Genomic DNA, 14,511 nt, shown 5'->3' with positions numbered 1-14,511 from the left:
TGACGTAGCCACCATAATGGCTAACGAGCAGTGAACACTCACCTAAATCCCGTATCATTATCTTGTATCATTACCAGTTTGTTTTTGGCTCCCATCAGAGTGAGATGGCACACACACACACACACACACACACACACACACACACACACACACACACACACACACACACACACAGACACAGACACAGACAGCTGAGACCCAGCTGACACTTGTCTGATGCAGGGAGAGCTGTCGATATGCTCACCACGGGGGCTTTCATGTCTCCGTGTTTGTGGTGATGAGGAGAGCACAATGGAGGGGAAAGTGTGGATGAGGAGGCTCGGAGGGGCTGGAGATGAGGGGGGGGGGAGGGGGGAGACGATGTGGCGTGTCTAAATTTAGATGTTCTCAGCTGCCAGAGGTACACATCGCGCCCTGGAACAAAATCACAATATCATGCACTGCTCCTTCGTCTTCATCTCGTTATAGCCGAGCTATCTGAAGCTCCTGCATGACCGTTTTTGTGGAAAAGAGAGCACTGGTATTGGATCTGGACTTATTAGTTGGGGAGAAATTGGTGGAATTGGTTCATCCCTATTTGAAGTAGTCTCAGGAAGGCAATCAATAAATAAATCATGATGCGAAAATTAAATTAAATCACAATCCAGGTATTTTATGTAAATTATTTTACCCAATAACACGATTATGTCACTGTGTTTCTGGAGTCAAACAAGGCTGTTAACTCAATGACCAAGAGAGGCCGGAATGAGCTAACCTAATCTACCTCATAATTCACAACAGCGAGAGGAAAAACTGCATGTAATTAGTTGTGTGACCATCGCAGACAGACAGACAGACAGACAGGTAGAAGGTCACGCAGACAGACGAACGGAACGACAGGCAAACATTCCTTCTCGCCTGGTCCGGTTTGATTAGTTTCCCCTCCGTATTCCTTCCTGGCGGTCGTTAATGGCCCAATCTGGTTAGCTGTCACTACTCCATGTTCCCGAGTGACACGTGGTATTGATTAGTTGACGGGGGGGTCTCGGTGCTGGCCCCCCCGCTTCGCTGGGTTGATCACTGAATGGCCGATAAGCCACCGGTTGAACCGGAGAAGGGATGTGTTAGGGAAGTCTTTTGGAGTTTAGGTGCAGAAATGAGAACAATACATGCAGAACAAGAGAGAAAGTCGCCATTTGTCTTGTTGATAAATTGATATTATTGAATAACTTGCTGCTGTAAAATATATTTTCTCAGTCATTATTCTAAATGTAGTGCACCGGTTTTGATGTTTAATATCAGATCAAAATCGTTTTTTCAAGTGACTGAAAACATCTTTATCTACTTGAATTATAAGAAAATAACTAAATAAATGAAAGTTAATGATGGGGAGGAATAAAGAAAGTCAGTGAAACTGAGCCTGCTGATAGAGACACAAAGATCAGATGTACAACATGTCAGCGTCTCACCATTGAAGCGTCTTTGGGAGGTAATGTGTTTATGGTGCTGTCATGTGTCAGAGTTCCTGCAGGCTCGGTTCTAGCCATGGTCCATTTTGGGATTTGGATCCAGTCACTTTACAACTATGAACAGAATCTGTCCCGATACGATCTTACACAAGCAAAGGAGTGTTTTGTAGACGTGTCCCTATGTTATTCAAAAACAAGCGTCTTTTTGAAAATAAAACTATTTGAAATAGAGAATTACTGTTTTTTATTTCTAAATATTAAATCTTTTCTGATCACAGGTTCTTACTGGCTTTAAAGTTTTGGCAACTTTGGTTTGATTATCGCCCAATTATCTGACCTTTTACAGTAACAATACATTCAAAATATCTGTAAAAAAGATGGAACTATTACATACTTACTTAATACACCTACAATGAGCTCCTTCCATCGTTCTGCATCCCATCTACAAAAATATGTTTTTAGTGGAAAAAGTATTCTTCATTTCAATGGGCCACTAACTCCAAGATAAACATCTTCACACAAACAGACTTAGAGCAGGACAAGGATATCTAACACGGCAGCCTTGTCACCATATTCAGACAGCAGCTGAGACCTGACAGTTCTCAGTGTTAATGCACGCTGTATAATTCTACCCTCTGGTGTTTCCAAACAAAAATGTGTGACTTTAGGGAGTCATCATCACTCAGTTTAACTTCATGTTAACGATCAAACAGAATTAGAGCTGGCTGATATGGCCAATATCTTCTATCCCGATACAGGTCACTTCATATCTCCTAAACCATATTTATCACAACATGTTTTCAGGTAACTCAATGAATAAATTGGTCTCCAAGAAATAATTGTTTTGTGTGCTGTTGTGTGAATTAAACACATGAAAAGGACTGAATATTTTGTTATTTAACTTAACTTTAGTGCAAAAATAATCTGTTTTTTGGAGAAATTTTAGTTACTGTATGCTTGTTTTTATCATTATTATATTATAATAAGTAATTGTTTGCCACGTTATCTCGTATGTATGATTTTATCACAATTCAATTCCACTGAAAGATAAGAAATTATCATATTGAATCATCGTCCTGCCCTCCTCACAATGCATATTTTCACATTAATATTTCACTTGTCTCTGCACGTACCTACTAAATATGTGAATAAATGTGCCATGGTCAGGTTACAGCATCAAAGGAGAGAAATGTAGGAACAAACCCCGAACAGGAACACTAATAAAAACCAGGTAGCATAGAAGATAAGGGTCGATATGAAATTCACATTCACATTTTCACAAAACTGGCGTTGTTGTATAAGATATGCTTCCTTATTTAGAGCCTTTGAAACAGGCTATTTTAATGCAGCCCCACAATGACGCCGTGTGTTTTTATTCCATAATGCTTCTCAGCTTTCCTCATGTAGTTCCATTCACAGCGCCGACTCCCACTGAGCCGGTGCCTCATTATTCTGGGTTTTGTAACAGGTTGATGGAGGCTTTTTTCGATGCGTTCTATATATTACCTGCTATTATTGGCATCGGTGAGGACACACACACACACACACACACACACACACGGCTTCCCAGGTTTAATGGTTGAGTCACTCCTCTGCTGAACACTGCCTTATCTCCTGAGCAGGTTTATCCCGCAGAGCGTCTCTCGGCATGCTGTCAGGTCTGCACAGAGGGAAACAGGCGCCTCTGATGATGAGATGCACTGCACCAGGAGAGTAGGATTAAAGGAAACCAGGCGTGGATGCGTGTCAGTTGGTGTGTGCTTTTGGTCAGCGTCCCAGTGAAACACCGCGACTGTAACAGCCCCCCCCCCAGTTTGTGTCTAACCTCACTCTTTTCTGCTCCGTTGAGCTCTCTCATCCCACTCCACACCCGTGCTCTTTATTTGCTAAACCTCACTTTTTCAATTCCTTTCAAAAATATTCTGTATTTACGTCTTGCTGTCCTGCGAGTGTTTATTTCTGCGGTGCTGTAGATAGTGTTGGAAATAAACCAGAGCCACAGGAAAGAAACAGACACACAGAAGGAAATATGTGACACAGGAAGAGAATACTTCTCCGTTTGTCTTTTGATTCCAACTCTGTTCTGAGACCGGCAGCAGACACATTTCTGGGTGTACTGCTGCCAGACTAATAATTTCCAAGTTGACTGTAGCTCCAACCTGGGAGTGAAGATATGTGAAGGGGCTTTCACCATAGTCAGTAATGTTAAGACAAAAAATATGCTTCTGGTTTATATGGTGTTTCCCTTTTTTTTTTATTTGCCTCGGTATAAAAACGATTCAGTGTCACAAACCACTGCCATGAATTTTGTTCCAGTGTTTATTTGCCAAATACTAGAATGAAATCCCTAGGAATGCTTTGTTTCTCTGTGTAGAGAACATTCACCGGTGCTATGCAGATTTACTACAGAAACCCATCCTTTGGAAACAGTCGTCTACAATATAAATGTTGACACGTGGCTCCCTGTAGTTGGCCGGAGCATCCAGTGGGATTCTGACGTTGAGTCACGGCGGCGGCGTTTCAGAGTTTTCTGTCCTTTGCTCACGTTAGCCTACAGTTGTGGTTATTAGCGATAAGCAAGGAGAAGTGCTGATACTGTGTAGCTCCGTTGACAGGACAATGTTTAGTTAAAGCCTGAACTACAGTGTACATGAAGAGTCTTCTGTTGGTTCCTAAATACCTGCGACGCGAACACTCCCCCCACACTGGTGGCTCTGCAGGACAGGATGATGCGATGCAGATGGGAGGTAGCTAATGGAGAACATTTTAACATAACATTTCAAAGAGTCTCTGCTCCGATCCCAGAATAAGTAAGACGTGCTGGGCGATCACTTATAGATGCAGTTGTGTGCCGTGTGTGTTTCCTCGTCATTCCCGTCACATGAATAAATACTGTATCTGAAGGTCTCTCTGTCTCGTATAATAGTCAGTTTTCTTTTCTCCCTCTCATTATTGAAGATGTGTCGTGTTTACTTTGTTGGATCAGGATGTTGCCGTGTAAGAATCATCCTATTCATGATGGCTTTGTGATATTTAAGCACATGAAAGGGATGAGGCAGGTTTTGGCAGAAGAAAGAAATCACGCAACAAAAGGTCACCGACTAGTCCGTCCAGGGGTTAACAGCAGTTAGCCTCTATGTGTCTCCTAGACCAGAGAATAGACCTGGCATTTTAGTACTCTACGTTTTTTTTTTTTCCTGGGTGACTCACTCGTGCCCTACTTCTTGCTCTGCTTCTGAGTCACAGCTAGGAAACACACTTTAGGAATTTTGGCAGAGACATTTTTGGAGAGCTTATGGTGATCGGATCCTTTGAGGGAAAATTCGCCCCTTAAGAGAAATTCTTGCATATCAAGACGGCTCCGAAAAAGGCTTATGAACAAAAGGAGCAATGGATTGTATGAATTGCGGCTGTGGAAGTTGTGAACGTTGCAGCTTCTGACCTGTGGTGACTGGGGAGCTTTCATAATAATAGGTATTTCACAGGATGACTACACATGGTAGTACACATACTCGCTATGAGTAATGGAAAAAAAATCCTCTTTCAGCCTTTTGAGCTGCTATTTCAGGTGAGACTGCTGCTGTGTTCCCTCACTCGCCCCACCTCATTTTTCTTTTGATGTGTATTGAGTCCCTGGCTCTCGTGACAACCTAAACCTAAAAAGCTTTTAGAGGCTACCAAACCCCCCGTCATGTTGACCGGCTATCACTTTCTCTCCACTTTCTCTTCCTGCCATACTCCCACGTCGCCCTCTCTATGTCTCCTCCAGCTCACTGACGTCTTCATTTTCACTCTCCTCTATCTCTCCTCCTTTCATCCCCATCTCTTTTTTTTTTTTTTTTTGCTCTCACTTTCTCTCAGGACGTCTATCATGTTTCCCAATCTCACCCACCGACTCCTCCGTGCTCTATTCTTAGCCACAGATTGGCGAGCCATTCAACTGTGAATCTCTCTTTCTTTGTTGCTGTATACATTCTGTTGTATGCATACAAAGAGTGTGTGTGTGTGTGTGTGTGTGTGTGTGTGTGTGTGTGTGTGTGTGTGTGTGTGTGTGTGTGTGTGTGTGTGTGTGTGTGTGTGTGTGCGTGCGTGCGTGCGTGTGCGTGTGTGTGTGTCAACCCATCAACAAAGCTCTCAACAACGTGTGATATCGTAAGCACTTACAATCTGATGCAACCTGTATAGTAAAAGGATGAATTGGACATTTCTTGATAATATGCCGATTAGCTTTCTTGCTGAGAGTCACATGACAGGATTGGCACCAATCAGATGTCTCTATGTCGATATGAAGCTACATGGAAACTAGAGGTGTAACGATTCATTCGATTAATCGATGAATCGATTGTCAGTCCTATAGATTCTACTAAATCGATCTGCTACAATAAATAAATAGAATGAATCGTTTTGGCTTCACCGATAATCGATATAAATGCATTTAATCGTATGAATCGTGATTCTTACTTGTGATTAATGTTTTAATACGTTTAAGACACTCTCTCCCCTGCCAGCATGTAGTCTACTGAAAATGTAAAAAAAAAATAACTGAGCAATGTTTAATTACATTTTTGTATTCAGCATAAAATATTATGGAGGACTACTTTTTTATAGAATAAATATGTTATTTTTCACATTTCAGACGAATACAGATAGTCTCACTCGCATTATTGCATGTTTATTTAATGGATATAGAATTTTGGTTACAAGTTACTGAATCGAATCGTTACAACAACAAAAAAATCGTCCTTGAATCGAATCGCCAACTACCGTATCGTTAACCGAATCGAATCGCTGTGAAGCCAAAGATTCACACCCCTAGTGGAAACGGCTCCATCCAAAGAGAACAAAACCCACCTACCAGCAGCTATAGAGCTTAACAAGTGATTTCCCAGAGTCTTGCATGATGTCAGAGTTTTCACAGAGCAGATTCAGCTGAGGTGTTATTTCTCATGTTGGGGGCTTTTAGCTGATCTGGCACACCCGCACTAATAGAGTAAGAGTTCTCAGATTGAGCAACCTGGGTCGAAAATGATCAAGAGCGAGGCTTTAACGGGCGGTAAGTGGCAGTGTGGACACCAGTGTGGGAGGTGAGTCACTGTGTTGTGAGTGTGTGTGTATGAATGTGTGTGTAAAAGACCTATAATCAGGGTGCCATTACATCTCCTCTCAACATAAGAGGGCTGGCTGCCGTCTGCCATAAGGTGGTGTTGAAGGAAATGTGGAGGGGAGGGCAGCGTTTGGTGCATTTGAGCAACTAGCTCACACAGTTCCTCGTCAGCCAAGGTGAACATACAGGTTGAAAATCTGAATCTGTGTCATGGACGAGGGAGGCAGCTACTGCACTGCAGGAAACATTGACTCAGAGGTTTAGTTCTCAGACTTATAATGGTATTTGCTCTTAAATCAGAAAAGGAATCTGCCAAGATGGTGACATCTTTTCCCTTCTGCTCAACTCAAATCGATTTGTCTGGGATTTTCTTGACCTGAGTTTGATTTTCTTTTACAAAGTATAATTTGCTTCAATATTGTGATTGAAGTCAAAGTGTTACCAGAAAAATAGTTGAATTAGATAAGAAGGAAATGGAAAAATCTCATCCTGCCGAGATCATTTTGATTGGAAGACTTAGTGAGACATTTTGTTGAGATTATCTTTGTTTGGTTTGCAGTGAACCAATCATAATCCTGTTCTCTCTTTGTTTGTATCTCAGCGGAGAGGGATGTTCAGTGCTTAAAAGGCAACGTGGTTTTGTGAAATATAGAAAGGTTTAGTTTCTAGCAAGGTGATATCTTCTCATCTGCTTCTTCCCTAGAAATCTTCCGCCGCCATTATTCGCCCCGTCAGCCGTGGAGTTGAGTAATCAAGGGGAAATCGCATCTGAATTAGATTACTCTTCTCCTCATTGTAATGAATTGTCGTTAGACGGGAGCCTGTGTGGCATATTAACTCACTGACAGACATCCTGCCATACGTGAAGGTTTTAGATTTCGAGAAATCATTTCCTATCCAACATGGCGCTGAGAAAGGCTAATTGCTTGGTATTGACCACTCCCTGGCTGATGTCCCTGCCTAAGCTGTTGATGTGACTCACACACACACACACACACTGACAGTGCAACACGGGGGATTACTTTTGTTTAACTCCCATGCATTACCATTAAAGGCAGAGTACGTTAGGGCGCTAAGCTCCACTCAACTCGCCAACTTGTTTTTGCATGCTCTGTTAGAGTTCAATAGCCTGTCTTAGAAAAGTGGACTGCTGGCAAGGTCTCATAAATGGTTGAATTATCGAGGAAGAACACAAACACACACACACAAAGCAGCAAGAAAACACAGGCTTGTGATTGAACAGCGACATGAGGATTCAAAAAGGTCTTGTGCATTTCCCTAAACTGTACTTTGCATTAGTGGAATGATTGTTCACACTGTTGTGTTTTAACCAGCCTTATCCCTGAGGGCAAAACCATCTCACTCCATCTACGTTTCTTATTTGCAGAATATTGTTTTACTTGTAGGCTGATATGATCCTTCCACAGAGATAACTATGTGATGGCAACCTCCGGTTCTGAAAAGTGAAGCCAAGTGCCTTAAACTAGAATCCTTTAACCTGCCAGCAGGGGGCGCCTTCTCTGATCCGATTGTATGGAAGTCTATGAGACAATGACCCTACTGTTCACTTGATTTATTACCTCACTAAACATAGTTTACATGCAGTTTAGGGTCTCAAGTCTTCGTCAATGCATCAGGATTTAGTAGATAATGGTCCCGTTTAGAGTAAAACTGACGATAAAGCAACTTGCGCTTCAGGACATGGCAACCTTGTTATCCACAGTTCGCTACCACAGCGATGTCTCGCCTGGGAGCCGTCCGTGTTTTCGTCTCAGAACTTTAACCCTTTCAAAACAACGGGTGACGTCACTTGTATACAGTCTATGAATATGTTGTATCTAGCTTCATACTGTCTATATGCTGTCATCATTGCATCACTGGCTCCGAGCTTATGTAACCGTATGACACAGGACTACGGCTCTGAATCACTGATTCATATATTCATATATATATCACTCGTCCTACTTCTTCTTCTCCCTTGAATCTTCCCCTCGTCCATATTTAGCAGGGGTCTGGCGGTGAAGACACCACAACAGATCTTTCATCTTCAACGCTCCTGCTTGGTTACTGTTGCTATGCATGGCGGATCGTTGCCGTCACCGGTGCATCCAATAGGCATGTCGGCGCGGCCAGGGAGTCTAAAAACAGCATTCCATATTACAGCATATAATGAGAAAGGCTTCATCAGTGTTCTCTCCAAATGTCAGAGCAGCTTTTATGATCTGTTGAGCGCGCACACACACACACACACACACACACACACACACACACACACACACACACACACAGATAAGCTATATATCGTGCACGCGTTCACAGTGTGTGGCTCTTTTCTGCGTTGTTGGCGTTTTCAGTAATCCCACCTTTCTTTATTCCCCCTCCCGCTATTAATTCTCTCCACTGAAGCTAATAATTCTTTCCATCCGTATCACTCCTGTCTCCCTCCTAATCTTCTTCCCTGTGAAATGATCTCGCCGCATCATGATTACCAAACATGTGGCTTGCATAAGTGGTCTCAACGAATACTTGGATTTATACACAAACGCGCAAAGAAAGTTTTGAGCATGTGATTCCTCTCCGGGCCGTGCATTTCTGCGATATTCATGAGCGTGTCTTCAGGGACTTTGTATGACTCATTATAGACAAGCCAATGGGAGATACTTTTAACAGCCTTGTCGCACACAAAGACCCCCTCTCCTCTAGCATGATAAAGCACAACCACTTATGTAATGTTGTTATTTTAGCTGCTCATATCTGTCAGACTACCTCTAATTCCTCCTTCCAGGACGTGTGTGCACTTGATGTTAACGCTGTATAACAAAGTTGGTTCAGCAGAGGGAGAGGAGAACATCACACCGTACGTCATGATTTAGATGTGATGGGAGAAGAGCTAGACGTTAGTGTGAAAAAGATGCACGGCAGCTAAAAGACTGGAGAACTTCGGGATTAGCAGGAAAAGATACGTGAGAGTGATTTTGGAAATGCAGATAAAAGCAAATAAAGGAATCATTGCATATCAGTGAGTGTGTTTATAGGAAGGGGTGGAAGGATAAGAACACAAACAGCAAGCAAACAAAGAGGGTGTGAGATCCGATATAAAGACGGAGAAAGGAACACAAAAGTGGTGGCCAATCAAGGAGTGGGACTCTCGGAGAGGACAATACATAGGAAAGACACAGAGAGGGGAAAGGCTTATGAGCGAACACGCCAGCCGGGGCTCTTGGTGCAATGCAGACGGCATTGCCATGGAAACGGATGGAGGGAAAGCGCAGGCGAGGAGGAGGGGATTAAAGGGAAGGAAGAGATCACTCCTTTACACTATGTTGGGGGGGTTGGGGGGTTGGGGTGGCTGTTCTGATGAGAGGGAACGGCTGACAAATGAGTAACAAGTGTGGATATGAAGTTAAATGAATAGTTCAAAGATGGGTTTATAGTGGGGATGTCCCACTCTTGTGTGTGAACTCACTCTCATGGGTATTTTTGACAGATCCACCATCATCAGGGACACATTTGACCGTCACGATACTTAGATCATACACTAATTATGTTTGAATAACTTTGAGAAATGCTGCATTCCTGACCAGCGAGCCGTTGTGGTTCAGCTGTGAGACGGGCAGGAGTTCAAGTTACCGTTGCGGTGATGATGTTAGTCCATGTTGCAGTCCAAAGTGCAGGAGTTTCGGGGAAATGTTGCCTGGATGAATGGAATTTTGAAAAGTGATAGGGGATGAGCCTGTCGCCGTTTGTCTCAGGTGGCATTGTCTGGGTCCAGATCTGAGGGCGGGGGTTGTCATGGCAGCAGGAGGGCATGGAGTTTGTCTGGGTGTGATGCTGTAAACATACACACACACGCACACACACACACACACACACACACACACACACACACACACACACACACGCACACACTCTTGACTGCAGGATTATAAATTGAAGGCAGCACCCCTCTCCTCCAGCACCCATGGGACCCCATCATTCTCATCTTCCACTTTACCCGTTTCTCCTCAACACTTATTTATACTTGTCCTTTCTCTTCAGTTTCACTCCTCATCCTCCTCTGAAAGTCATCTCTCCTCTTGTTCAATCCACTCTTTTTTTTTACAGTCCCCAAAGACTCATCAAGTGTCTTTGTTTGCTGTCTGGTTATCGCCATAGTGATGGTGATGATGTGGAGTGTCTGCGGTTGTCATGGCAATGAGATATGGGCTTGGCGAGGATGCTCGATGAGCTGGTAGTTGCTCGGGCTGATGGAGTGGGACGGCCGTTCCTGGGTGTGAGCTTAACTGGTAACAATAAGCAACCGCTTGTTACGAGTCTCCTGCGGTGACGGCGCTCCGATGGAGGAGAGTCGTACGAGCTCCTACGGCGACCACAATCGCCGTCATGATGAGCTGCACGGCTGCAGCACTAAAACACAAAACCTCAATCAGTTTGTTTCTCTTGTTATGAGCCAGCGATTGACCTCCAAATTAACAAGTTAAAGGGAGAATGTTAGAGATGTCTGTAAAAGTTTGAAGACATTTTCAAGTATTTAAACCCCCTATTGCAGGATTTAAAAAAGCGGGCCTGCCTAGAAAGCCCCTGTCAAAGGAAAGAAGAATTAGAGTTTGCAGAAGTCTTTTTAAAGCCAAGCTTTGCCAACACGACGACTCACAGCCTCTCTCTCATCCTCCCTTGTGAGTAAACTGTCACCCTGTAGCCCAGACTTCTCACTACGCACTGTGTACGAGTGTAAATGCTGCACGGCGGTGTGAATGTACCGACAGCAGTGCTATCTAGTGGTAAAAGGCTTTGGGAATTTGATGTATATATGTTGTTTTATTGTTTACAGTTGTAGACCTAAGGGAGAATGAAAGTGTCTCTTCATATTTCTTTTTAATTTTCGTTCATTAACGTCAGGTAAAATGTAAAATGTTAGGAAATAGAGAAAGGGTTTCCCAGAATTCAATGTGGTGTCTTCAAACCTGAGAAATATTTAGCATTTTTGCTCTAACATTTACTGAAACAATTATTGTCAAAATAATAGTTAAATATAATGTGTGTCCGTGCCCTGAGGTGCATTGAGATGTAAGCCTGCATTGCCTCTTTAGGCCCTGAGACTTCTGGGTAATGTGTGCGAGCATGGAGAGAGAGAGAGAGAGAGAGAGAGAAGCGGGGGTGATGGAAGGGATAAGGGAAGGGTCGTCTGCTAACATGTCACATCCAGAACCACTCCAATCACTTCAACCGTGCCTTACCACTTTGAACTCAGCATGTCGAGTCACACGGAGATATGTGTGTCATTACGGGGGATGATGCCCTGAAAGCTTCTTGTGGGGTTAGCGGCTCTCCGGCTCGCTCCTGTTCTCCTTGTGTCAGCAGTGCTGTAAAGCCTAAATACCTTTCCTCCTCCCTCCGTCCTCCTCTCAGCTCAGCCTCACAACCTTCTCTCTCTCCCCCACCAGTCACAACATTCCTCAAGCTGCCAATTTGTTTGTGTGTCTACCTCGCTAGTCAGGCTCAAGAGTCCCCCTAAAAGCTTATTGCGCTCTACTCAGAAGAGCCATTGTAAAATTAGCCTCACGAGTTTAAAACGGGCCCTTGTAATGCCTGCAAAGTGGAACGATTTTCCAATAGTACGGCGACATCCCAGTGGGGGAGGATGTGAGACAGGCTCCTTGCCCGAGTGATCTTTCATCAAAATATATAGTGAAGCGATGGGTGTACACGGAATAAACTGAATCTGTCTTTATTTCCCTTTTTGAGGCAACATTAAAAGCAATATTATTTATATTTTATATTTCTCAGTCAGCTCATCTCACAGACATAAACATATTTGGCAGAAACATCAATTTTCGGTCCACTTCAGGTGTATCTATATATAGTCGGTGAAGAAGAAAGCCTTCAGATCCTTTCACTAAACCTATTTGCATTGAAATGTACAGGCGGCACGTCCCCATGAAGCACTTATCATGCAGGTGCTGGTTCTGTGTAATAGCTGACTGGCTTATCAGACAGCTCGACAGCTTCCTTCGGTTATTATACTCGGTGGATTATCCTGCTGAAAAAGAGCACCTGAAGCAGGAGCTGTGACCTCTGTGTTTCTCAGAAGGCGGGACCAAGAAGCTCCGCAGCACCATCCGACGAAGCACAGAGACCGGCATCGCCGTGGAGATGAGGAACCGGGTGACACGGCAGGGCAGCAAGGACTCGACTGACGGCAGCACCAACTCAAACAGCTCCGACGGAACGTGAGTACCCGAGCGGCCGTTCATCCACCCATCCGTCCACCCATCCAGTTCATCATCGTTCCGTTTGTCCCTCAGGTTTGTCTTCCCCACCACACGCCTGGGGCCTGAGAGCCAGTTCAGTGACTTCCTGGATGGACTCGGCCCCGCTCAGATTGTCGGCCGGCAAACGCTAGCTACACCTTCCATGGGTAAGCCGAGAAGACCCGTCTTTTCCTGTTCAATCCCTTTTATTCCTGTCAAGTAGAGCTTGATTCTTTGTAAGATTATATCAGATTTTTTGCACTCCTATTTTCGGTGGCCTTAGTGGCATTTTCATACCTCGCTCCCTTCCCCTGACAACCACCGAATCCACCAGTGGTTCCCAACCATTTTCCTTACTTGTATCTAAGAACAGCAGGCAAGCCTAATATTAAAGTAGCCTCATCTGTATCTGCAGCTGTGCAGAAATACTGTGTTTAAACAGAGTTGGGCCTACTATAAAACTATTTAAAAAGTATGTTTTTGTCCTTTGCTAGACTTTTGTTTATATTATTTAAAGAAACTACTGCTTTATAGGGAAGAGGATTAGGGCCACATGTGAATTTTGTTTTTGAGTTCTGACTTTAAAGTCAGAATTCTGAGAATAAAGTCAGAATTAATCTCAGAATTCTGACTTTATTCTCAGAATTCTGATTTTAATCTCAGAATTCTGAGATTCTGACTTTATTCTCAGAATTCTGACTTTATTCTCAGAATTCTGATATTCTGACTTTATTCTCAGAATTCTGACTTTAATCTCAGAATTCTGACTTTAATCTCAGAATTCTGATTTTAAAGTCAGAACTGAAAAAAAATCACATGTGGACCTAATCCTCTTCCGTAGCTTTACAGGACAGGAAGTCTCATCAACTTGTACCATAGGGGCAAGACGGAGGTCTGTTAACAATGGAAAACCAGCATAGATTTTAATTTAAAGGCAAGCAGACCGTCATGGAAAATTAAAGTAATACACTTGAATGTCAATTGTGGGACGGCAGGATGACAAAGAATCAAATCTACAGCCATATACCGACATACCAACTGTGAGATGCACAGCAGCGTCTAAAAATGTAGCACAATACCAGCGTATTCACTCAGCACGGATGAAGTTATTCTTGCATGAGGTATAAATCTTTCATGCGAAGGTCATTGCTTGTGAAAAAACAGAACAGAGAGAGCACTGTGCTCCACCATGCCTGGTCGTGAAGGCAGACTTACAGCTCTGTGTCGCCCTCTGCAGTCGGATGTTGGCCATTGCAACGTCAGTGAGAGTAAAACCTGGTTAAGTGATCATTATAAAGATTGTGTTTTCTCTATCCAGGGGATGTCCATGTTGGCATGGTAGACAGAGGAGGGCAGCTGGAGGTGGAGGTCAACCAGGCCAGAGGGTTGACCCCTAAACCGGGCTCCAAGAACATACCAGGTACTCTGAACCGACTTCAGCTTCTGCATTATAATTCTGCTGACCAGTCTGTACGCTCATGTCGGGTTTTCACTGCGTTGTGTTTGTGTTGCTCTGTCTGCAGCGACCTACGTGAAGGTGTACGTGCTGGAGAATGGCGTGTGCTTGGCCAAGAAGAAAACCAAAGTAGTGAAGAAGAATCTGGACCCCACCTACCAGCAGGCTCTGTTGTTTGATGAGAGTCCTCTCGGCAAAGTCCTACAGGTACGGGATTTTCCTTTTTTCACTTTTGAATGATTTTTAAAAATA

At 43.6% G+C, this 14,511-nt stretch overlaps 1 protein-coding gene across 1 annotated transcript in view; it reads left to right on the top strand.

The window, feature by feature from the left end:
• rims3 (regulating synaptic membrane exocytosis 3) overlaps positions 1 to 14,511 on the top strand; it is a 29,031-nt gene that overhangs the window by 11,533 nt on the left and 2,987 nt on the right. Inside the window, exons 3-6 of the mRNA XM_084032136.1 lie at positions 12,641 to 12,782; positions 12,858 to 12,970; positions 14,122 to 14,223; positions 14,327 to 14,466. Of these exons, the coding sequence (XP_083888262.1) occupies positions 12,641 to 12,782; positions 12,858 to 12,970; positions 14,122 to 14,223; positions 14,327 to 14,466 (497 nt within the window). The remainder of the gene's footprint in view (positions 1 to 12,640; positions 12,783 to 12,857; positions 12,971 to 14,121; positions 14,224 to 14,326; positions 14,467 to 14,511) is intronic.

The sequence above is a fragment of the Eutrigla gurnardus genome, assembly GCF_963514095.1.
Source record: "Eutrigla gurnardus genome assembly, chromosome: 17".
Classification (NCBI taxonomy): domain Eukaryota; kingdom Metazoa; phylum Chordata; class Actinopteri; order Perciformes; family Triglidae; genus Eutrigla; species Eutrigla gurnardus.
The sequence above is the reverse complement of the archived record's forward strand: the minus strand, read 5'-3'. Positions and strand labels throughout refer to the sequence as shown.